This window comes from Ambystoma mexicanum, chromosome 1q (genome assembly GCF_040938575.1).
Source record: "Ambystoma mexicanum isolate Mex_15411 chromosome 1q, UKY_AmexF1_1, whole genome shotgun sequence".
NCBI lineage: Eukaryota > Metazoa > Chordata > Amphibia > Caudata > Ambystomatidae > Ambystoma > Ambystoma mexicanum.
The window spans coordinates 603,901,608-603,925,984 of record NC_090922.1 but is presented as its reverse complement, the minus strand read 5'-3'; the positions used below and the strand labels follow the sequence as shown (position 1 = coordinate 603,925,984).

Genomic DNA, 24,377 nt, shown 5'->3' with positions numbered 1-24,377 from the left:
AGGAGACAGGGGAAATACAGAAGAGAACAGTCTTGCAGAAGCCTCAGGAGGATAAGTAAGGAGCAGTGCTCAAAGTACAGGCTTGGCGAGGGGCAGTGGAGGTGAGCAGAAAGAAGGAGCGAACCTCCGGACCCACATAAACCAAGAGACTCAGAGGGAAACCAACCAGGTAGACACCTGGCGAGGCTAGAGAGGAGGGTACAGCACAGATAGGGTGTGGTCCCCGAATTGCGAGACACAACCGGGAGTGGAGAAAAAGACGGTGGGAGGAGACAAGGAGGGTCTGGAGGCAACTGCATAGAGCCCAAGCATCACCACCTTCCCGGGGACAAGAAGAGAGGGCAACTGAGCCTGGGTGGTGCAGAAGGGGGTGCCTGTGTCCAGTACGAGGCTCCGGGTGGACAATCCATAGGCAGCCGGTGCTAGAACCGGGAGAGTGCAGGAGGGAGTCGCCCTGGGGAAGGGGCGGTAGAGGAGCACAGCCTCGTGGAGAAACATCAACACTAGTAAGTGAGAGCCAATGGGGGACAGGCCACTCCAGATGACTGGGGCCAAGGGGAAAACACCCCAGCCAGACACAAAACTCCCTCTGAGTCTCTAGGGGGTCAATTGGAGCACTGTTGGAGACAACAGACAGTGGAAGGGTCTCGGGCAGCAGGGGGGTAAGCAGCCAGAGCTGGGTGAAAATAACCAGGCATCACACACCATGGCCCTCCAATAAAGATGATTTAAAAGATTGCATTAAGGATCTAGCGTGGAGAATGGTGGCCACCTTCTAAGACCAATTTGAAGACTTGAGGGAAGAACTGAGAAGCTCTGTGAAAGAGGTGAGGGAGTATGTGAAAGGGCCTGGAGACAGGGTGGATGTCACAGAAGTGGGGCTGTCGGAGATCACAGAGGAGGTATGACAGAACAGCGAGCTCCTCGAACAATTAGCCAGAGCCACCCATAAACTGGAATTACAAACAGACGACCTGGAAAAACACTTGCACAGATTGAATATCCGGGTGAAAGCTCTCAATGAATCGGTACTAGATGCGCACCTCAAGGGAATGATCCAGCAGTGCTTCGGGAACCTACTGATAGACACATTGCCAGAGGACACAGCCAGAGGACATAATGATCGACCAAATACATAGAGTGGGGCTTAAGAGATCGGGCCAGGAATGAGACTCGGGGATGTCCTGGTTGCCCTAACCTCGTACGAACTGAAGGAGAGCATTCTACGAGCGGCAAGAACTCAAGTGAACTTAACGATGACTGGCTCGCAATTCCAGCTCTCTCAAGACTTGGTGTTATCCACCCTACAAAAAAGAAGGGCTATGAGCCCGGTGATAAAAGCCCTGATCGCCAATCGTATCCCCTACAAATGGACTTTCCCCTTCGGGATCCCTTTCACTTTGGATGATGGGCAGCACAGAGCTACATCATGTGCGTAAGGCCCATCACTGCTGCACTTGGAAGAAGAGGACTTGGAACCGCCGCAACAAACCATCCCCTCCCCCCCGGGGTGGAGCAAGCCATGGGAATGGTCTAGGGGGTGGAGGAGGTGGTGGGGTAGAGGGGCACGAGTGAGAGGCCCTAGGGGATAATGTAACCGAGGGGAGGAGGGGCCCTGATATAGAAGTGGCAAATCAAAATTCACACCAAAAGAGGTGGCAGAGGGGGTAACAGAGGTGAGGACGGGAGAGAGTGGTAATAAGCGCGACACTACATGAGGTTTGAAGAAGGATCAAGGGGCTTAGGCGGTGGCGGGTAGTCTGGTGGTGAAGTTGGAATCTTCACCGGGTGTAGTTCGCCCCCAGTGGGGTATGCCCTGGGAATTTACACAGACCAGAGCCTAAGGGTAGTGCTGAGGGGGAATCGTAGTAACTCAGGCCTGGTCCGGAGGGTAGTGGAGGGGTGGGGAGAGAACCTTCAGGAGGAGTGGGGGGAGGGAGGGAAAGAGAACCTGCGGTGGTGGGGGGAGGAAGGGGAAGGAAGAGGGGGGATGTAGGGATAGGGAGATAGGGAAGGGAGGGGGGGAGAATAGAGGACGGGGGAACCTACAACCCCAGGGATGGCCGGGGATGGGTAGGGTTCGGAGGGACCACAGCAAACCAGGGGAAGAGGTTCTCCATGAGGTATGGCCTTCAAGATTCAATCACATAATGTGAGGTGGCTGAATACCCCAGTCAAACGCAAAAAAGTTGAGATGCAGATTAGATGTGGCCAAGCAGATATAATAATGCTGCAGGAGACTCGTATAAAAGAGAGCCGATAAGCCGCGAAGAGGACTGTGGGCTTGGACTTTCCCCACCCCAGGGAAATTCTGTGCGACTCAGTAATGGCGGAATCACTAGGGAATAAAATGGATGAGTATTTCGAAACTAATGTAGGTCAGGAGGTCACGCAGGAGGGACTATTGGACGCTTTTGAGGCAGTAATGCGCGGGGAAATCGTAGCACATCGGGCCCAAAAGGTGAAGCAGAGGAAGGCAATGGAAATAGATCTAGAATCCCAGTTACGCAAGGTTTTGCAGGGTATGGCGGGTAAAAAGAGCAGGGCACTGTATAAGAAACTAAAAGAGAGTATAGGGCAGCTGCATCTGTTGCACACCAGCAGGGCAGAAAGATCCCTGCTGGGGATAAAACGGATACTATTTCAAGGCTAAGAAGGAGGGAGGCCAACTGCACCATTGAACGCATAGGTCAGCCAGATGGTACAATGACAACAGACTCGGAGGCTATAACTGCAGTCTTCGCAGAGTTTTTTGGTGCCCTGTATTGTTCAGAAGGCCAAGATCGTCTTGCCGTCAAATAGTATCTTCGGCACTTACCCATACCATAACTGTCCCCCATAGAAAGGGAACGCCTAGTGGAGGACCTAAGGGAGGAAGCGGGTTGAGGCGATAATTAAATCCCTGCCAACGAACAAAGTGGTGGGGCCGGATGGGTCTATGGCATGTTTCTACACAACGTTTTGCCTGAAGTTGAGCCCCAAGCTTGCAACCCTTTTTAATTCAATTGGATGCAAAGAGGGGGCGACGTGACGATGACTGAGGCAAAGGTAGTGGTTTCCGGAAAGTCCAAGAAAGATCTGATCAAATACGGGTCAAATCGACCCATAGCATTGCTGAACATTGACGCTAAAATCTACACAGGCATTCTGGCAGCGAGATTGACGTCCCTATTCCCGAACCTAATGGGTACGGACCAGTCAGGATTTATAAATGGGCGACAGACATGTGACCACACAAGACAAATAATCCACCTGGTAGAGAAAGCAGCCATACAGCAGGTCCCATCGGTGCTAATTTCACTTGACGCCTAGAAGGCCTTTGACGGGGTAGAGTGGCCTTTCCTGTTTGCAGCCATGGTACATATGGGGATTGGCTCTAAATTCATTCACATGGTCAAGGCCAACTACATATGCCACTCGATACGCCTCTAGATCAACTCCCTAGTACCCCAGAGCATAGTTATTGGGTGGGGGACAAGACAGGGGTGCCCCCTGTCCCCGCTCCTGTGCGCAATATATCTGGAGCATTTACTAATTACAATTGGGCAAAACCCACTCATACGGGGCATACCATTTTGGGCGAGGGACAAAAAATATCTGCTTTCGCAGATGACATGATTAGGACCGTGACAGAACCATAAACGTCAATCCCAACTCTGATGGCAGAGCTCGCTGTGATGGAAAAGGTAAACATGTCAAAATCTTTTGCCACATATTCCTCGTTTCCAATTGCCAGGGACGGTATTAGGTACTTGGGGGTCAACATATCATCAAACTATCCAGCGCTGCTTAGCCAAGTGACAGCGGACTTGGGGAAATGGTGGTCGCTGCAGATTTTGTGGCTGGGTTGGATGACTATGATAAAAATAGTCCCGCTTCTTAGGCTGTTATACCACTTTCAGCCACTTCCCATCCAGGTTCTGCTGTCTTTCTTTAAACCTCTCAGCAGGCTAGTATTGCGTTTTGTATGGCAAAACAAACACCCCAAAGTAGCCCTGAGGACATTGATTGCACCCAAGGGGGTGGGGCGGGGCGGTGGTCCTGCAAACATTTATTAAGTACTACGAGGCAGCCCAGCTACGAGTAGTCCGGGAATGGTTCACGAGGGATACGACCAAACCTTGGGCAAGAATGAACAGGGCAGTGGCAGGGAGCCCACTAGAGGGGATCTTATGGTTGCACAGGCAAGATAGACCCAGAACACCCGTCTTAGTCATGTGCTGGCAGTAACCTGTGACGTTTGGGACCGCTTAGTAGACCAGGGATATCGCACTACACGCCCATCCCCCTTTTTACTATTTGGGAATCCACAATTTTCTCCGGGGATGGCGGGGGGCTTGCTTAAACAGCGGGAGAAAACAGGATGTAAGAGTAGGAGATATGTTGGTGGGCGCGGACATCAGATCATTCGAAGAGTGCAGGCAGGAGATGGGGCTAACAGAGAAAAACAGAATGGGGTACTATCAATTGAGGCACTGACTGTCACACCCAGAGATAAAGCAAGAGGCTGTTTAAGAAGTTTATCACTACAGATACAGAGAATAAACAGATGGTCCCCACACTCTACTCGATCTTAGTGGACTTGGTGAAACTGATCGAACATGGGGGTACATGAAGAAATGGGAGGTTACATTAGAAGAGGAGATTCCGAGAGAACACTGGGATAACCTGTGGAGGAACATACCTAAGCTATCCAGATCCATTCAACAGAGCAGCCTGGTACAAAATTATGGTTCAGTGGCATTACACACCGGAGTGTTTGCACAAGATGTACTCCAACACCAAGCTGGAGGGGGTGTGCAAGCAGGGGGGACTGGAGGCACATATGGTAGGACTGGCCGAGACTCCTGACCTGGGTGATACTTCGGGAGGTGTGGGGGGGGGGGTCAAAGGGGAAGGGGGATGGGTAGGGGAGGGAGTGAATTGGGAGGCAGGGCAAATTATGTTGTGTGTATGGACAAAATGGCAATAGAAATATGTAAAAAAAAAACATTTCAACACTTATATTTCACACTCCACCTTGGTGAGTCTGTAAATTAAGGTTTTATGGCATATGGCGTTGACTGAGGCGGACATATATAGCAGGAACAGAGCCCTGGTTTTACAGTGGTCTGTCTCCCTTCTCAGATAATCCAGAATGAAAGTAATTACTTCCTCTGTTCCACAAAATGGTCTATGCCCAGTTGGATTAGACTCTAATGTCTTTGTTCTCCACAAAGTCTTTAAGTTGTTGTTGTTCCATACTCTTTCAACTTAGCCATATAAGGGAGATTTAGAATTGGGTGAAAGCTGGAGTCGTCTAAAGGATCAGCTGTGGGTTTTGTGGGTGAAATCCAAAAGTGGATTTCAAGCTGCTGCGTATTGCTTCTGATGTCAGTGAGTCATTGAACATAATATATCACATAATAGGTCCGTGTCTTGGAAGACCATCTGTGACTGTGTACTAGTCTGATCTGATTTTTAACATGAAATGATGCTGGTAATTCTAGCTCTGCTAATCGTACCTCATTTTAATAATTATCCATGCTAAACAGTATAGTGCAAATGTGTGTCTCTGCTGGGACTGTCTACTGACACTCGTAGCAGCTGCCTTGCAATTTGGCAACTTGACTGTTACAGACTAGCGTGTGTGTTCCTGCAAACAGGCTGCTGGGATACCAAGTTCCAACCGCCAGGGGCTCCCTATCACTTTGGGCAACCCTGATCCAAATTATATAATTGTGGAACTCCAAGACCTACTGCAGCATAATAAATTAACATAAATCATATATGGTTTGATTTGGTTTCGTTGTTTTGTCAGCTTTGTTTCTAGCAACTCATTCAACTGACACAGTATTTATTATGTGCATCAATTGTGCAGGGTTGGTTTCACCGAAAACTTGCCATTTGAGCCCAGCCATCGCAACTTTGTTAGAAACTCCTCTTTGTTCTCCACTGGAAGGACTTTCACCTTCCCAAGAGGTCAGGAAATATTCCAGTTGATTAGATGGGAACCAATGCTTCAAGCACATGCTCTACCAGAATATGCTGAAAGGTCACACCAGGGTGGTGATTATTGGAGACTCTTTCATGTCGAGAAGATAGTGGAGAGGGAGCAGTTAAAATAGACCAGGAGAGAAGTTGCAGCCAATACAGCAGTTCCACCATGAGCGCCTCAAAGCCATAACAAGGGGTAGGATGTGATATACAATCACAATATACCATAACATAACATTTTGGGATTTTATTTAAGCCATTCACATTTCCTGTGCCCCTTCCGACTTCCTACAGGCAAAATACTCTTGGACTGACATCATCAGACAAAGACTCTTGCCACAGCTGCCAGGTTTGGACCCTTACAGAATGCTTGAAATGGACCCATCTACATCAGCAAATTGAGTACATAGGGTGAGGGGATGAAACCCCCTTAAGTTGAATCTTCTTTGGGTGTCGGAAGAATGTTTCTCCTGGATCTTTCTTGGAGCACAGTGTACTCAAAGTCATGTGCCATAGAGGTGAAGGTGAAGACTCCAAGGAGGGAGCAAGACCCTCCCCTCATCCATCCCAGAGGATCTTTTGGGTTGCACTACTGTTTGGACAAGACCTGCTGGTGCTTTAACACTGGTAGCAAGGATACTGCTCACAAGCGCTGATGGTCCCTACAAGTGCTCTCTAGCAATCTTTCTGGATTGCAAGGGCAGAATCCTATATAGGGTCCTCCAGCAACCAAGAAGACCAGGAACCACTTCACTTTTGAGCCAACTCGATACCTTTTGAGCTGCCACAGGACCCCAGAGCTGCCTTTGACACCTCTTTGAGCTATCGAGCTGCTGACTTGGCCATAGCCTGCTTGCGCTCCAGCCGCCTTTGAACCGACCACCACTGCAGAATTTCATTGCATCACCTGGTCCTCATCGTACCGACTGAACCGCTTTGAGCCTCTGTGTTTCTTCAGCCTATTTGAGCCTATCACTGATACAGTACCACACCACACCACATCACTGCACCATGTCGAACCGACTTGACCTTCTTGACTCGGATTCGAGCCATTGGGAACAAATTGCTTGACCATCTTGATGACATTTCAACCAGTTGGAAAGCCCCAAGAAGCCTATGTTGATGCTGTTGAGCCATCTAAGAAGAAAATAAAAACAGAGTTGTCCCAGCCTGCTTTTAATGGCCACAGTAACAATTTAAGAGTCATCTCCTGGCATTTTTGAACACAGACTTTGCACTGAACATTGCTGTCTACCCCGATATTCAGACCCAGTGCACTCTTTCATCTTACAGTCTGCATATTCTGTGTCTTTTCTTACAGGGGTAGGTTATTAGGGTTTTTATTTGTGCGTTTTCTGTTTTTACTTTAAAGTATCCTATGTTTTATGGACTCTTGATTGGGCATTTTGTTTATTTTGGTCTCACACTACCATTGGTGTTTGCTTGCTTCTTTGCTAGCACACACCTCTCAGTAGTTACCACAAGATTCTAAGGAGGTATTGGGATCATTTCAGGTTTAGTAGTAGTAGTGTGGGGCTGTTTTGGCACTTTAGCCACTATTCATCCAGGCTCCCCTGCAGAGCAGTAGTAATTTTGTTTGTTTGTTTGTTTATTGATTTGTAGGGCGCACCAAACCCTTAGGTAACTGGGTGCACAGCATAACAAGAATACTTAAAACTTAGTTACAGGCATAGAGTGGTACAGAGAGTATTTTACTTAGAAGCTTAGTTACAGGTGTTAAGAGGTACAGGTAGGAAGCATACACGTAAACATACAACTGTGATCATAAGTCTTAATGGTCGTTAAGGCGTAACCATGTGAGGGTTTTGCGTCTGAAACTGTAATAGGACTGATCCCTTCTGAGCTCAACTGGTAATGCATTCCAATGCTAGGCCGCTTTTACTGGGAAACTGTTACCTCCTGTTTTTTTAAGTCTGAATCTGGGTATTTGAAGGCAGTAGGAATTGGATGTCCTAGACGGTCGTACCAAAGTTTTTCTAATTATTCTTTCCTTTAGGTATGGAGGGGCTGCGTTATTAAGACATTTAAAGGTTAATGATACAGTTTTAAAGAGGATCCTATCGCTAATTTTCAGCCAGTGATGGTTTCTCCTAGCATTGGATATATGCTCGCTGGTGGGGATGTTCAGGGCCGTTCTGAGCACATTATTTTGCAGCGTCTGTAGTCTGTTGATGATGTATCTGTTGGCTCCTAGATGCAGTGCATTACAGTAGTCCAATTTAGATAAGATGAGAGCATTAGCTAAGATAATGCAGCTTGCTAGCGAGAGGAAGGGTCTACATGCTCTTAATGAGTTTGCTAGTGTAGGCAGTGGATGAGGCCAAAGAGTTTACCTGTTTTTTTAAGGTTAGCGTGGAGTCCAGATAGAAGCCAAGTGTCTTCACTTCTTTGGCAACTGTAATTATATTGCCATCAATGTTGAAGGCGCTATAGTTAGTGTTGAGTTTTTTTAGGTTCTTGGCCGAGCCAAGAATTAGGATCTCCGTTTTATCGTCATTCAGACAGAGGCCATGGTTGCCATCCTTGCCTGAATGAGGATGTATATTTCGTTTACTAAGGCTGTATCTGAGGTGAAATTGGCCGAAAGGGGAATGAGGATCTGGGTGTCATCCGCATAATTTGTATGAGTGACACCCAGTCTATCCAATTTGTCGAATAAAGGCTTAGTAAAGATATTGTACATGGATGGTGAGACAGAGCAGTTGTTTGGATTGGGTCTGATGATGCTGAAGTGGAGAAGCCTCGCATATTTCTGTTGACTAGAAAGGACTGGACCCAAGCTATGGCTTCACTCGAAAAAGTGGGCAGCCGACGCTAGATGTTTGCATAATACTGCATGGCCCACCAAGTTGAACGCTGCTGACCGATCAAATGGGAGTAGCATAGCTGCGTTTCCTTTTGTCGTTGAGCTCGTCAATTTGCGCTTTTAGGTCTATTAAAGCTGTCTCCGTGCCGTGCTGAGGTCTGACACCCTATTGGCGGGTGCCTAGAAGTTGGTTGGTCTCAAGGTAGTTCTGAATTTGAAGATAGGCCACACTATCTATTATCTTGAGGAGTAATGGGACCGTTGTGATCTGCCTGTAGTTTGTTGGGATGGAAGGGTCTAAAGTTAGCTTTTTAAGAAGGGGTAGTACCCAGGATTCTTTAAAGCTACTTGGTACAGTATTGGATGAAAAGGAGGCATTAATGAGTTTAGTGATAAAGGGGGCTAAATCTCTGGCCGCATCCTTAATTATTTGGGCCGGACAGTTGTCTCCTTTACAGTTCAATGGTTTTAGGGATGCAATGATTTTTTTCAGTTTCCTGAATGGATACTTTAGAGAATTTAAATGGAGTCAAATCGGGCGTATCATTAGGAGTGGTAGTGGTTACTGTTTCGGCAAGGTGGAGCGAGGCTTTTTTTGCTGCAATTTTAGTTTGCAATGTTTTTATTTTATTTGCTAGGGCATTTTGAATGCTAGTGCACCATTGCTTGTCTTTAGGTACATTATCCGGCGGAGGTATGGCCGATTCTAATTCACGGAGGAACACAAACAGTTCCTTGGTATTGGAACATGCTTTTTAGATTCTTTCATTAAAGACTTCTTTTTTTGTTTGGATAATGTTTTGCTTGTAATTATTGGCGCAATGTTTTAGTTTATTTTCTTCCGTTGGGGAGTGTTGCCAAATGGTTTCTAGTTTCCTTTTTCCCAATCTGAGTTCTTTGAGGTGTGGGGTGTACCAGGTGTTAAGATGAGTCTGTTTTTTACTCTTGCACACCTTAAGTGTGGCAATGGTATCTAGGACCCTAGTCATAGTGTCATTATAGGAATCCACCAAAGTATGTGGGTCGGAATTGCTTTGTAAGGCGTTGATCACAGGAAGGAGGAGGGGTAGGATGTTGTCTGGTGTGATGTTTTTCTTCGATATAGTGAGAAGAGGGGGTGCCATGATTTATCTTTGTTTATTTGTTTGTTTAGTGTTAAGTGTTAAGTTAAAGTCAATTAGGTGGTGGTCAGTCCAAGATTGGGGTGTAATTTTAGTGATGGCTGTTGGGCAGTTTAAGGTGGCTACCCAGTGTAGGGTCCTACCTTTATCATGGGTAGGGGAGAGGACTTTTACATTATTAGCTAAGAGGCTAGATATGTCCTCTTCAAATGAGCCTATGGGTCCTGGTGGCCTATATATAAGGTAGATGGTTAGAGTGCGGCATGGGGATATAGGCAATTTCACCAAGAGTAGTTTGCAAGATTTTAGTTGGGGTAGTGTGGATAGTCTTAAGTCCAGGTTAGCTTTAGCAATAATGGCTAGGCCCCTTCCTCTAGAGTTAGGTCTGTCCATTCTTAAGAGTTGATAGTCCTCTGGTATCGCTAATGTGAGCGCTGGGCTTGCTGCCTCATGCAACCAGGTTTCTGTGAATGCTAGGTGGTCATGGTTGTCAGATGTTAGAATATCTGCTATATCGCTCCAGCTAATGTAGTTGTACTAGGTAATCTCTGGAGTTTCACGGTTTCTGGTGTGAGTTCTTTAGTTTTAGCATTTGAGGTAGTTTGCATGTGGGCTTGTGCCCCATGCAAAGTGGTATGTTTAGAGCAGGTACGGCGGTTTAAGTAGGTGTTGCTAGTCATTTTAGGTTTGTAGAGGGAAGAGAGTCTGGCTTGAAGCCTAGTATTTCTGTTCAGTGTAGGACAAGGTACATATTTGATTTGATCCATGGTTATCAGGATTATTTGTATGAGCAGCAGTGGTGCGGATAAAAGCAAGGTTTTGCTGACATACATAGTAGGGCAGTTGGCAACGGCTACAGTAGACTGGATCAGATGGACTAAGGCTAATATCTAGTAGGCGTAGCCTAGGTCAGGCTAGATTATATTGTGTGGTAGTTTGCAATAGTCTATGTTTAGCCTAGGCACAATAGTTTGCGATGGGCTAGGTTCAGCGTGGGCAGAGTAGGCTAGATTCAATGGGCACAACGGGCTAAATTCAGCTGCATAGACACAGTGGCTAGGCTGGGCATGCTAAGCTAAATTCAGCTACATAGGCAACATTAATAGGCAAGTAGCAGTGGGCTAGTTCAATTCAACATTAATAGGCAAGTAGCAGTGGGCTAGTTCAATTCGACATTAATAGGCAAGTAGCAGTGGGCTAGTTCAATTCGACATTAATAGGCAAGTAGCAGTGGGCTAGTTCAATTCGACATTAATAGGCAAGTAGCAGTGGGCTAGTTCAATTCAACATTAATAGGCAAGTAGCAGTGGGCTAGTTCAATTCAACATTAATAGGCAAGTAGCAGTAGGCTAGTTCTATTCAACATTAATAGGCAAGTACCAGTGGGCTAGTTCAGTTCAACATTAATAGGCAAGTAGCAGTGGGCTAGTTCAATTCAACATTAATAGGCTAGTAGCAGTGGGCTAGTTCAAGTCAACATTAATAGGCAAGTACCAGTGGGCTAGTTCAGTTCAACATTAATAGGGAAGTAGCAGTGGGCTAGTTCTATTCAACATTAATAGGCAGGTAGCAGTAGGCTAGTTCAATTCCACGTTAATGGAAGTGTAGACAGTATGCTAGTTCAAATCAACATTAATAGGTAAAGTACGCTGGTGAGCGATGGGCTAATTCAGGTCCTGAACGATAGGCGGAGTGTGCAAGTAAATAGTGGGCTAATTCCACTGGTAAAAAGGCCCAATGGTCAGATACAACATGGCATTACATGTCCTGGGTTAGTACTTTCCTAATAGGCAGCGTAAGACTGAAGTTGAAGGAGCCTGTTAGTTTGCATTGTTCCGTGTCATGCGTGCTAATGCACAGAGTGGCGGTGGTAAGGTGTTACAAGAATGAAGTTAGCAGGGACGCGTGACCGCTTAAGATGAGAGGACTTGCCGAGTGGCAGTTAGGATCAGAGTCAGGATTACAAGGGTGCGTCATGAGCGATGAGGGTTATTTTACCTTGCAGTCAGTGTATTTTGTCTACGCGTCCATCCGCGGACAGCCACAGACAGATCCTGAGCCTTGGTGCTCTCTGCCTTTGTGTGAAATGCCGGCTCACACCTTCTGGTGCTTCCGGGGGCCGGATGAAGAGGCAGGTCGCCAATCAGGCTTCTGCCGTGGCAAGAGTTCAAACCAAGGTATATTAAGGGGCGGCGGCCATCTTAAATATATAAACGCACCAAATGCTGCAGCTAAAGCGAATGGATGGTGCAATCTATGTTAGAAGAACAGATCAAAGGTGTGGGTGAGTATGGGCCATGCGTGGGGCTGTAGATGCGCATTAGGCCTTATCCAGTAGATCATTGTAGAGATATCACGAGAGCCGGCGCTCTCGCGAGATCTCGCCGCGAACCCAAGCTCCGCCCCCGCGTGCTTCGCGCACACTACGGGACGAGCGGAGGACGCAATAAGGTGCGTCCGGCCGAGCCCTCCTGTTACGGGGCCCGCTCCTCATTAATCTTGGACACGGACTTTAAGGCCACATCCTCCCAGCCATCCTAGGCCCGTTGGCCCTGCTATCGCGGCACGCGTGTTGCGTGCATTCTGCATGAAACCTATGGGAGAATAAATGCAACGTTACAAGCCCAGAGACTCCTGTCTTCATTATAAGCATTTTACTACATAAATTGGCGACGAGGATCACCACCAGAACTCACAGAGGAGCATGCAAGGAGCAACGCCACCGCCACCCTTTCTCCAAACTCCAGGTAGGCCTGCCATCCCATGGCCACAATGGCAGCCCCTATTCACGACATATGTGGAGGCCCTAGGTGGGGCAGGGTTCGCAGCGGCAAGGCGCAGGGCCATGCTACTAAATGCCCTGGGAGTGGAAGGACAAAGAATATTCGAGAGTCTCACCCAGATACCGGTGGCTGGCGACAATGACGATGTTTTCAAGGAGGCGGCCAGGAGAATCATAAAAAGGTTTGCCAGTAAGGAGAACACAGTGCTCCACAGGATACGGTTTTACACGCGAAGGCAAGAAATGTCGGAATCAGTTGACGATTACGTCACCAAGCTGAGGGAGTTAGCAGCGCTGTGTAATTTTGGCAACAATGCGGAGAGCCTCATATGCGACATGTTGGTCGTCCACACTAACAGTCGGAAAGTCCAAGATAAGTTTATTGTTGAAAAAGAACTGCAGTTGGAGAAAGCGATTGAGATCGCCAGAGCAGTCGAGGAAACGGCGGGAAGACGAAAGGAGCTTACTGGGGCCCATAGTTCTGCAGAAATACAAGCAGTGGGTTTCCATGCAAAAAAAGAAAGGCCGGCAACCGACACAAGAGAAGGGAGAGGGAACAGGAAAGAACCCCTAAAGTGTCACAGGTGCACCAGCACGAAACACCTGGCGTTTGACAGGGAGTGCCCAGCCAGAGACAAGGAGTGCTCCATTTGTAAACGCATTGGCCATTTCTCTATTGTGTGTCGGTGGAGGAACAAGAAAGTCTCCAGCCTTAATGCAGATCGCAATACGGAGAAAGAATCATCCTCAGAAGATGAAGGAAGACCCACAGTCATCATGGTGAACAGCACAAGGGCAAGGAGAGAGAAACCTCACTGCATGATCAAGATCGATGGCATGGAAACAAGGGTCATGGCAGATTCAGGTTCGGATCTAACGATCATTCCCCTTCGCACGTATAAGAACATGGTGGGAAAAGAAAAGGTGCAAGTGCTTATGACGAAGCACAAACCCACAGTGTTTGGAGGGGCGTCAGTCGAACTGTTAGGATACATCAAAGCCAAAGTAGAATTCAAAGGAAGGGAAACCACAACCAGGGTCTATTTCAGTCACGAAGGCCCAGCAGTGCTAGGGTGGGACGACCAAGACAAGCTGAAAATCAGACTGGATCCCAGCACCGAAGATCAAGTCCTGTCGGTCAGGGTGACGAGCGGACCTGTCGTTAAAAGCGACTACCCAACACTTTTCTCGGAGGAGCCGGGGCACATCAAGGGTTTTCTGCACAAAATAGTGCTCAAAAGGAATGTGGTCCCTGTAAAGCACCGAGTGAGGCCAGTACCAGCCACGGCAAGGGACATCCTTAGAAGTCAGTTGGAAAAGATGAAAATGGAGGGTGTCATAGAAGAAATCGAAGCATCTGAATGGCTGAGCCCCGTCGTGCTTATAAAGAAACCCCAATCACAGGAACTCAGAGTATGCATAGATCTACGCAGTTTAAACTTGGAAGTCATCACAGATAACTACCCTCTTCCAAGCATAAATGAACTCATTCTGTAATGAAAGAAGCCAGAATATTTTCAAAACTGGACATGAGGAATGCATACCAGCAAATACAGCTACATGAAGAGTCGAAACCCCTCATGGCATTCATCACTCCATTTGGCACATACCAATTCACTAAAATGCCATTCGGGTTGTCATCAGCAGCGTCGGCTTTCCAACGCATGATGGATGTCTTGCTAAAGAAAGTTAAAAACGTGGTGTACTTCCAGGATGACATCCTCGTGTATGCGGAGGATGAACAAACGCACGACGCCACGTTAAGAATTGTCCTAAACGAGCTACAAGAAGCAGGGGTGCGGTTACGATATGAAAAATGCCTGTTCAGAGTGAAAGAAGTGATTTCAGAAAAAGGTATCAGTCCCAAACAGAATCTCATGCAAGCAATCATTAAAGCACCGGAACCAAACAGCAAAGAGGAAGTAAGGTCATTTCTGGGGCTGGCTGAGTACTATGCGAAGTTCATACCGAAGTTTTCCGAGACCACGGCACCCCTTCGCGATGTACTCAAGAAGGGCTCGGAATTTGTATGGCAAGAACCCCAAAAGACGGCGATGGTGAATATAAAACAGCCTATCGTAGATGCACCATGCCTGCAACCTTTTAATCCGGCGTGGGTAACAGTCGTCACCACCGACGCCAGTGCTTATGGACTGGGAGCAGTGCTAACACAAAAGAAAGGTGAATCTGAACATGTTGTGGCCTTTGCATCGAAGGCATCATCAGAGGCGGAACAGAACTATTCCACCATTGAAAAAGAAATGTTGGCCTGCGCATGGGCGGTGGAACATTTCAGGACGTATGTATGGGGCACCAAATTCAAGTTGGTGACTGATCATAAGCCCCTTATCCATATGCTCAGCCCGGGAGGCACAAACGTATCCACACCCAGATTGGCACGCATTGCAGCCAAGCTGCAAGAGTACACGTTTGAGATCCAGCATATCTCAGGCTGGAAAAATTCACAAGCTGACTGCATGTTGAGACTGCCGGAGGGTAAGGATAAAGCCACCACGTTCCTTCATGGAGAATGCATAGTTGCATCCATCATGAACTTGAGAGCGCCAGATTACCTGGAACTCAGTGAGAGACACTGGGAAGAGGAAGATGGGAAAGACCCCACCATGGCCATGATTCGCAAATGGACCAAGGAAGGTTGGCCAAGTGAAAAGGCGTTGCCCGAGGGCATGAGACCCTAGTGGAAGGTGTCTGACGAACTATCTGAAACGGAGGGGATAATTATGAAGTCAGATCAGATTATTCCTCCCACAGGAATGAGAAGTATCATCCTATGTAGAGCCCACGCAGGCCACTTGGGAAACACCATGACCCGTCGCAGAGTGAGAGAGGCCTACTGGTGGCCATCCATGGACCAGGAACTTCGATCCATGATAGAACGTTGGCATGAATGTCTCAACAGCGACAAGAGACTTAAGGTCCGCCAAGCAACCCTAATACCCACGGAAATTCCAGAAGCCTTGTGGTCAAAAGTTGGCATTGACTTCATAGGGCCTTTGGAAGCAATAGCACCCGAACACCGGTACGGTATAGTACTGGTTGATTACCTATCCAAGTGGGTGGAGGCCGCGTTCGTCCCGAACATAACCACGGCAACCGTTATAGAAGTACTTACAGAAATTTTTCAGAGGGAAGACCTCCCCAAGGAAGTAGTCACCGACAAAGGGGTGCAACTAGTCTCAAAAGACATGGAGGAATTCTTAAAAAGGAATCACATAAAACAAAAGAAAGCGGCCCTATATCACCCCCAAGCCAATGGGCTTGTAGAGAGGGCCAACAGGTTCATAAAAGGCGCCATCCAATTGGCAACGGCTTCGGGCATGGACCCGCTCAAAACCACCAAGGAGGCCAAAGCGGCCCACAGACTCGCACCAAATGGGATCACCCAAATATCCCCGTTTAAAATGTTGAGAGGGAGGAGTGCGGCATCCACGCTGATTCCACCATGGTTGTCGAAAATACGAGAGGATGAAGCGGTGGACATGGCAGAAGTATTCTGGAGAATCGAAAGCAATAACGCATGAAATCATGGAGTGATCGGAGAAGAAGAACCAAGCAGACGTCCGACATAGGAAAAGGAGACTTGGTTAAAATCCAGTTACCGAAGAAAGATCAGGTCACAGGGTCTCGGTTTAGCCGACCCATCAAAGTGATTCACAAAGGAGCAAATCATGTTCGCACGGAAGACGGGCGAGCGTGGAATCTTGAGAGTGGCAATATACCAGAAGACTCGAGGTAGAGCGAAGACCCCGGAGAGATCACGAACGGAAACCGAAAGAGACTACGGAGCAGGTGAAGAAAGAGAACCAGAAGGAGACGACAGAGAGAGGGTGGAAACCGAGGTCGAACCGGAAGCACTGGGTGCAGATCCCGATCAGGAGCCACAGGAGAATTGCACCAGAACTGATGATCGGCCCAGAAGAGAACACAGAAGACCGGTGAGATACAATGACTGATTTACAGTGATTTCGCTGTGCATTGAAAAAGGGAGATGTGTAGAGATATCGCGAGAGCCGGCGCTCTCGCGAGATCTTGCCGCGGACCCAAGCTCCGCCCCCGCGCGCTTCGCGCGCACTACGGGACGAGTCGAGGACGCGATAAGGTGCGTCCGGCCGAGCCCTCCTGTTACGGGGCCCGCTCCTCATTAATCTTGGACACGGACTTTAAGGCCACATCCTCCCAGCCATCCTAGGCCCGTTGGCCCAGTTATCGCGGCACGCGTGTTGCGTGCATTCTGCATGAAACCTATGGGAGAATAAATGCAACGATACAAGCCCAGAGACTCCAGTCTTCATTATAAGCATTTTACTACAATCATGCAGTGGATGCATGTTGTGGCTGGTAGTCGGACGTCGTTGAGGTGGGTGAGGGAAGGCTCCTTCCTGGTCGTCGTCGCGGGAGTGTCACGTTCAGCAACATTAAGATTCATGGCAACAATTTTTATGGCGAGACTCTCTAGGATAGTCCGAGTTTTCCACTCCCAAATAATTTAGCAAAGAGTGGTAGACTCAGAGGAGCAAATCCATTCATTCATTCGGTGGTTAGAAGGCCAAGAAAGTTGGAAGAATATGCCTTGGGTGGAACTATGAACAAGTGATTTTTTTATTTTTGTTCTCTCAGCTCTCTAATCACAGATATTGTAAATGACATGCATAAATGTTTTTCGGAATAAACAACGTTTTAGTGGACACAGGATCATATTACCCTTTGCTAATTAGGAACAGTTCTGTTTGTGTGTTCTGCGATGATTGAGGTCTTTCATGATAAAACAATGTTTTGGCTATAGCGTTTTGCTACTTGTAATGTCTCATACATAACAAGAATCCCATTCTATATTGGAGTGGTCATAATGAGTTCTCCATATTCGTTCTAGTTTTCTTGTTCATTTTTGCTACGTGAACAATTGCTTCCCTTTGCTTTATTTGGGTGAGGGAAATACTTAAACAGAATAAACAGGACTAGGCTTTGTTTAACCACTACGAGTTGCATTCTCCAAACTCCTAGCCCAAGTGTAGAAAATATCCTAATCAAAGGCCTTAAAGTGGTGATAAGCCTTAACTGATCTAGATGTTTTCAGACTCCATTTTCTTTCAATATTAATTTATTTATTTGTTTGGAAGGGGTAAACAATGGTGGGTGCCTTGAATCTGAGTGCCATCAATGAGGGACACACAAAAATCTTTGTTGAACTGAAGTGACCTTCTTGTGGCTCATTACTAATTGTGGGCAAATAAAAAAGAAACCACAACACAGGATGGCTTTTCCAGGGTTGCACTGCAGCAAAACATCCCTGAGGAAAAAAGACTTCTTTTGATAAAACATTCTCTTACTCCACCTTCTTGTCCCAGGTATGATTGTCATTCAGTCTAGAGCGCTAAGATCCCCTATGCTTCTTTCTTGGTTCCGACTTCTCTTGGTTGTGGTTAGCTTAGTCTTGTGCTGAATGTTAAGTTCTCTGAAGACCTCTCCTATCAAGTCTGTGCTGCAAAAGAGGAAGCAGGCTAGTCATAATAATCTCCACCAAGTGCCAGTACACCTGCTCTCTTTTCAACCACCTCCCTTCCTGTACCTCCTCGATGGCCTGGATCATCTCAATCTTAAGGAGCGCACTAACTCCCTATCCCTGTCTTCAGTTCTCGTCTCCTCTCCTACTTTCTCAGTCAGCACATGGTCACTTGCTTATTTTTCTCTGCTTTAAGCTTGTATCCGATTGTCGTCCTTTTCTTTTTTTAGTAGGTCACACCTTCTTCCCCTGCTCCTTCTGGTCTTCCGTTTGTTGCTCTGTTCTCCATCTGCAGCCCCTTTTCCCCCCTGATGGTCAACCTCATCCTCTTTCCTTTCCGACTTCTCCCGATTGTTTTTGCTGCCTCCCTCTACCACTACCTTCTCCATGGTTTCCTTCCTCCAGACTCCTCCTATGCTCCCCAGCTCCTTTCTGACCTTCTAATTCTAGGTTTTCTCCTCCTTCACCTCCACCGCTGTCTCTTATCTCCAGTCTCCTCCTCCACTCTCTGGCTCTGCCGTTTCCGCCTTGGTATTGTTCTTCCTGCTATCTTCATCGTACTTTTACTCTTTGCAACAGCCCACACACTTCTGTCAGACCCCGTTCTTTAAACAGTGATCCAACCCCACTTCCAGGGGCCTTCCTGTCCTAACTGGTTTCAGAAGTGCTTTCTCTAAGGGGGTTCCGCAATCCCCCATCGCATACTTGGTTTCACCCCTCTGTGCTTGCCACCGCTGAACGATCCAGCAAATGGTCTGGCTGGCATCTTGGATTTGTTCCTCATGCATGAGGAAGGACACAATGAGTACCAGCACCATACTTTGCTCAATCTCTTCCGTTTGTGCACCAATGCCTGCAGCACAGGGGTCTCTTCAGTGCAACTATACAGGCATTCAAGTGGTGCTTCTATTTGAGTGTCAAAACATTTTTCACTTCTACACTGGCCGTACCTCCACGCTATTTTGCTCCCCCAAGCTACTATGCCCCACCCCCCCAAGCTTGAGATAGGAAGGGATGATCTTAATAAGGAACCAGGTCTAAGCTGTGGTTTGGGTTTTTCTGGGAGAGGACAGTGTGCACTGAGGATTTTAGCACAGCAAGCTCCCTTAAAGGGACAGAACTGAGGATAGGTTCCATGTGTCTCCTGGCTACTGATTCTCGTCTGTCCTCTTCATATGCACTCCGAGGCCCATGGGCATGTGTCACGTTACAAACATTAAAATAAATAAATACATGTGAAAAACCCTTTCCACAAAGGTGAGGTGAGCCAGAGGAATCATCCCTAACCACCGTTGTGTTCAGCATCGCTTAGTGGGTGGATGTGTGACAAATATAGGCAATTCGTTCCTTCTCCCCAGGGGGGAGCCACCCCCTTTAATGCTAGGAAGGTGAGCCCACTAAGCAAGGCCCTCCCAAGGGTCAGGGAAAGGAGGACCTCACTGGGTGTGACTCCCCTCTGTGGGGCAAGGACTCCCATTCCTTTAAGGAACTCAATTCAAAGAACACAATTTCTGCCTATATGGGAGTAGAAGAAACAATATTACGACTATATGGCCTGCAACCAATACTGATGACCCTTTTCTCCCATTGTTCAAGGTCAGGCTGGAGGCCAGTTGACGTTGGCTGTGGACGTACAGCAACACGTCCCTCTGATGTACACAAGCTTGAATGGGACAGAGAGAATGCTACGCAGGGGCTAGCCCCAACGTACTGACGTCCTGAGGGGCAGAGCTGCGCTAGACTGCAGAGTCTGCAGTACCTTAGAGAGCGGCAAAGAAGTGGAGATGCTTGAAGGCTTGCACCAAGAGAAGCGTCACAGCCAAACAAGAAACAGAGACAGGAAAACCGTCTGCCATGGTGGGTCGGGGAACCAGGGAAATTGTACCAAGACCAGGACGCAACCGAGGAAAGATTCTGCTGTTCCAAATACGAGAAGCCATGAGTCTGCCGTGCAGGGCAGAATTCAAGAAGCAGGCGTTTATGGGCCCAGAATGCCAAGAAGCGAGACGAGCAGCCACTGCCCTGCTGGGACACCAACACGCTGGAGTTCGCCCAGAGATACACAAGGTAACTGGGTTGCCCAGGGTGGAGGGAGGTGACCAAACAGATCGAGAGAAACCAAGACAGAGGGTTACAGGAGCCTGAGAAACCTGAGAAATTAATATGTGATAGAAATATTGATACCAATACAACGCTTAAGAAGCACAGAAAGCCAAAGAGGACTGGACGGCTCAAGCGAGATGAGAAACATTTGAAAAACCCCAAAGGGAAGGGAATATGGAGGATTAAAGAGAGGGGTCAATGATATAACCCCATAGTTAGGTAGTGGACACCCCCCGTGAATGGGCTTGCGTTCGGCTCACCGCTAGTACATCGTCTAAGTGGCTGCTGCATTCCTGTTTGTAAATCCCTTTCCGGATGCAGGCCATTTATCGGCTTTTGAAACAAGCTAATTCATGGGAGTTCATGGAGTGGCCTAAATTACTTAAATGGGGAAATAATAAAATCACAGACCCTAATGCCTTAAATTCACAGAGCTGCACTGTCCGTTCCTATATTTAAACAAATAATTGTATCAGAAGATAAGTTAAAGTTAATATCTTCTGTGTGTGCCAATTACATTAAAATGGTTGATAATAACAAGGTATGGTTCCAATACAGGAAAAGCATGACTCTGAAATAATGTGATCTACTTCCAATGTATTCGATGCTAGTATACAATTATCTCATTACAATGTATGTAACAAAGAACAATGCTACAGCTTAACCTATTCCAAATTTCACATGGCATAAAACCAGCCAATTTCCACAACACAAGGCAGGCCCCCTGGCCAGTGTTGTGTGCAGAAGCTGCTTTCTCCTGGCTTTTTATTTTGATGATCTGTGTTGATTCATGATTAGTCAGTACTTCTACTCAGAATTAATCTCAGGCAGCATAGGTAAGTCCACCATCAAATAGCATGGTAGTAAGGAATTGTCTACGCACCCATAGTTCCGAATCTGATCTATACGCATCGTGTATGAAATATGAGACTTGCTGCTCATCACAGGAATATATTTATTTTTATTTTTTATATCGAGTATATTTTAATGGAGTAATCCTAAATTTGGTAATGGGTCATTCCCCACACTAGTGTACTCGCTATCAGTGATTGTTTGTTCTTACTTTTTCAAGCAGATTGAATCTAATATTTAAGGGAAACGTAATTACTACTTCAAGTTGACCATGCATTGCCTCCTTTAGATTGGTATATTACCCTAATTTGGTAACCTGTCTCGTCTGAACCTTTGTGGCCCGGTGTTAATTTGGAGGTTTGACGGAAGTCCTGGCTTTCATACCTGGCTTTGCATTTCCTAGCCATGAAGCACTAGCTTCTTCGGCTGTTCTTAAAACTCCCGCAAGATATATACCCAAGTGGACTCTGACTGGAAAATGTGAGCAGGTTTGGTGGGCACAGGCCACATTCCAGTTTGATACGCGCAGTGCTGCATCTTGTGAAATGGAGGCGGGGCTGCTTGACAGTGGTTTAAATGAGTGTCTCTGCCATCTAGTGTCATAACTCTGGTTCGGACTTTATTCACCTGCTAATACTAGCCTCATGACTAAGTGGTGTACTGGGCTAGGGAATAAGGGAAAATTATGTTCACTTCATTCAATAAGTGAGGTTACTTTATGCAGGTGATCCGGAGGTGGGATGTGTACTGTGGTAGGGGGACTTTGAGAATCCCAACTATTTCTGACTGCAGGTACTCATGGCAGTCTCAGGCAATGAGCTTGTCTTGGGTGCTGCTTGCATATGCACTTTTGGGCATTAAGCATAGGTTGATAACCCTCATTGTTTCAGTGTTTGCTGCATGTGGGAATATATTTTTCCTGAATGGCCTTAGCCGTACCCCAATATTTTCAGATATACATAGGCACCGCTTGTTAGGGCAAATCTGTGTTATCATGCTCCTGGACTACTTCTGCATTGAGCCTTTTTTGCGATACCCATGGTAACTTATATTTGCTTCAAGGAGGAGCCATGACCATTATAGGAACCTGCATAGCCTTATGCACGAATTGTGGAAAGTGATTGCTGCAGCACCCTTAATTTGTGATTGGAGTGTACAGTGAGGGGTCTAATATCGGAGCGTGGCTTACACATGAAGGGTGAGATGTGTGTACCACTGTTAGAATCGCTGTTCTGTAACTGCAATCACTGGTTTAATCATTCCGTAGTTCCTTTTAATCCTGCTTAGATTCCTATTTGTGTGCTCCTTAAGATATATAACTGTCTGTTTTTTTGTCTCTAAAACAGCTACAAATGCATTCACCAATCGCTGGAGGACAACAATCGGTGCCCAAAATGCAACTACGTTATTGATAATGTAGATCATCTTTATCCTAACTTTTTAGGTGAGTTATTAATTAGTCCATTTCTATTTATTTTATTTTGAGTTTTTTGTAAAGTGTTACTTACTCCTGTTTGTCTTTTCCAATGTGCTCTTGAGGATGGGGAGCCAAGACCCCTTCAGCGGATTCATTGGCCATATTTGTCTGCATAGTCTCATGTAAAGACAAGATTACACGTTGATCTTTTGGGAGTGACATCAATTGCAGTAGGAAATATTTGGATGGGTGTTGGGAAGGGAGTAGTCCCCCAGGCCCCTAGGCGCTTTAAAGTGAGGCGAGATGCATTTGAAGCACCGTAATGAACCTGGGGGGAGTGGGGTCAGTGAAAGGGATGCTTTCCCGTCCAGCAGGACCCCATGCTAACATTATCAATTATAGCGTATTCATCTGGTGTGACCCAAGGTGTGGGCGCCATCACCATTTTGCGTAGATATTAATATTCTTAGGTAGAAGAAAAGGCTTACGCAGTAAGCACGGTAAAGGCGGCATTGCATGCAGTAGGCCCAAATCCATGAGGCAACAGAAATCTCCAGTCCTGCACAAGCTCCCATGAGGACAGTGTGCACCCCCACTCGCTACACTATTTGACCATTGTTCTTGAAAGTGTTGCGAAGATGTGTCTTTCACCAAAGAGGAATGTGCCCTACAAGGACTCGATCAGAGGCTGGCGCGTGGTGTGCATGTTATCTAACTATGGCCAAAGCATGACACATCCCATTCCCAATTGATCACGAGTTATAGCCCATATAACTGACCAAACCCTATTTTTGTATTGCGAGGTGCTGGAAGCGATAAATGATAGTTCAAAACAAGGGTGGAGACCATGGAGCTGAATCTCACGGAGGGAGTGAGTGAAATGTGCGGGTGAAGGTTAAAGTGCTCTGGAACCTCCTGTGTCTGTTTTGAAGCCTGCCAAGTGCACAGTATGAGTGATAAGCTGGATAGTAAGAGTATATTAATTTGTTGCCTGACCTTCAACGTGAGAAGATGAGCCTCGTAGTGCCCACGTGATGGAAGACTGACGGACTGGGACCAGTAAACTGCCAACCTATATGGATCAGGGCAGCACTTGTACAGGGTCCATCCAATTATTTGCGCTGGTTGTCACCATATGTACTGCGTCATTTATGATGTTGTGCTTTAAATGTTTCTGCTTGTACCTCTTCTTGGCAGAACGTTCTTGGCAGCAGAGTTCTTTACTGTTGCCCTCATCTGTGCATGAGATTAAACTTGTTATCCTTACAAGATCGACTTGAGCTTTCTTCCCTAGCGGGTTGTAGTCTCTCTGTTGTGAGCGTTTAGGGGCTTACTTTCAATTGGTGACCCCGACGTGATCCCAGCGAGGTAATTGATGTGACGTGGATGAGGGTAGGCTTATTGTTGATAAAATTTTGTATTAATGATTGAGCGGTTTGGGAAGTATTGTAAGGCAAAGGTAAGGCAGGGATTCCCTCCTCCAAAGGGGAGGGAAGGTGGTACCACGAGGAAGAAAAAATATTTAAAGGAAGTCTATGGAAGTACGAAGTAGTGATCTCGTATAAGTAGCGGCTGTTAATGTAGTGTGTTGGTTTAGTTTAGGGTAGTTGTGTTTTGTGGGTGAAAAGGTAGGTCCTAGGGGGATGGTAATTGTGTGATTTCAGTGTGTGGTTTGGTGTTGCCCGATCTTTTGGAGCAGTGTGTATGCGCATGGAAGGGTGAGAGAGAAGGGTGGGAGCGGATTCTTTTGTTTTTGGTATCAGCAAGCGGCAGCGTGC

The 24,377-nt window shown here is 46.8% G+C and overlaps 1 protein-coding gene across 1 annotated transcript in view; it reads left to right on the top strand.

Annotated features, from left to right (window-relative positions):
- Positions 1-24,377, top strand: part of COP1 (COP1 E3 ubiquitin ligase) — a 1,876,694-nt gene that overhangs the window by 131,290 nt on the left and 1,721,027 nt on the right. Inside the window, exon 3 of the mRNA XM_069641145.1 lies at positions 22,529-22,626. Within this exon, the coding sequence (XP_069497246.1) occupies positions 22,529-22,626 (98 nt within the window). The remainder of the gene's footprint in view (positions 1-22,528; positions 22,627-24,377) is intronic.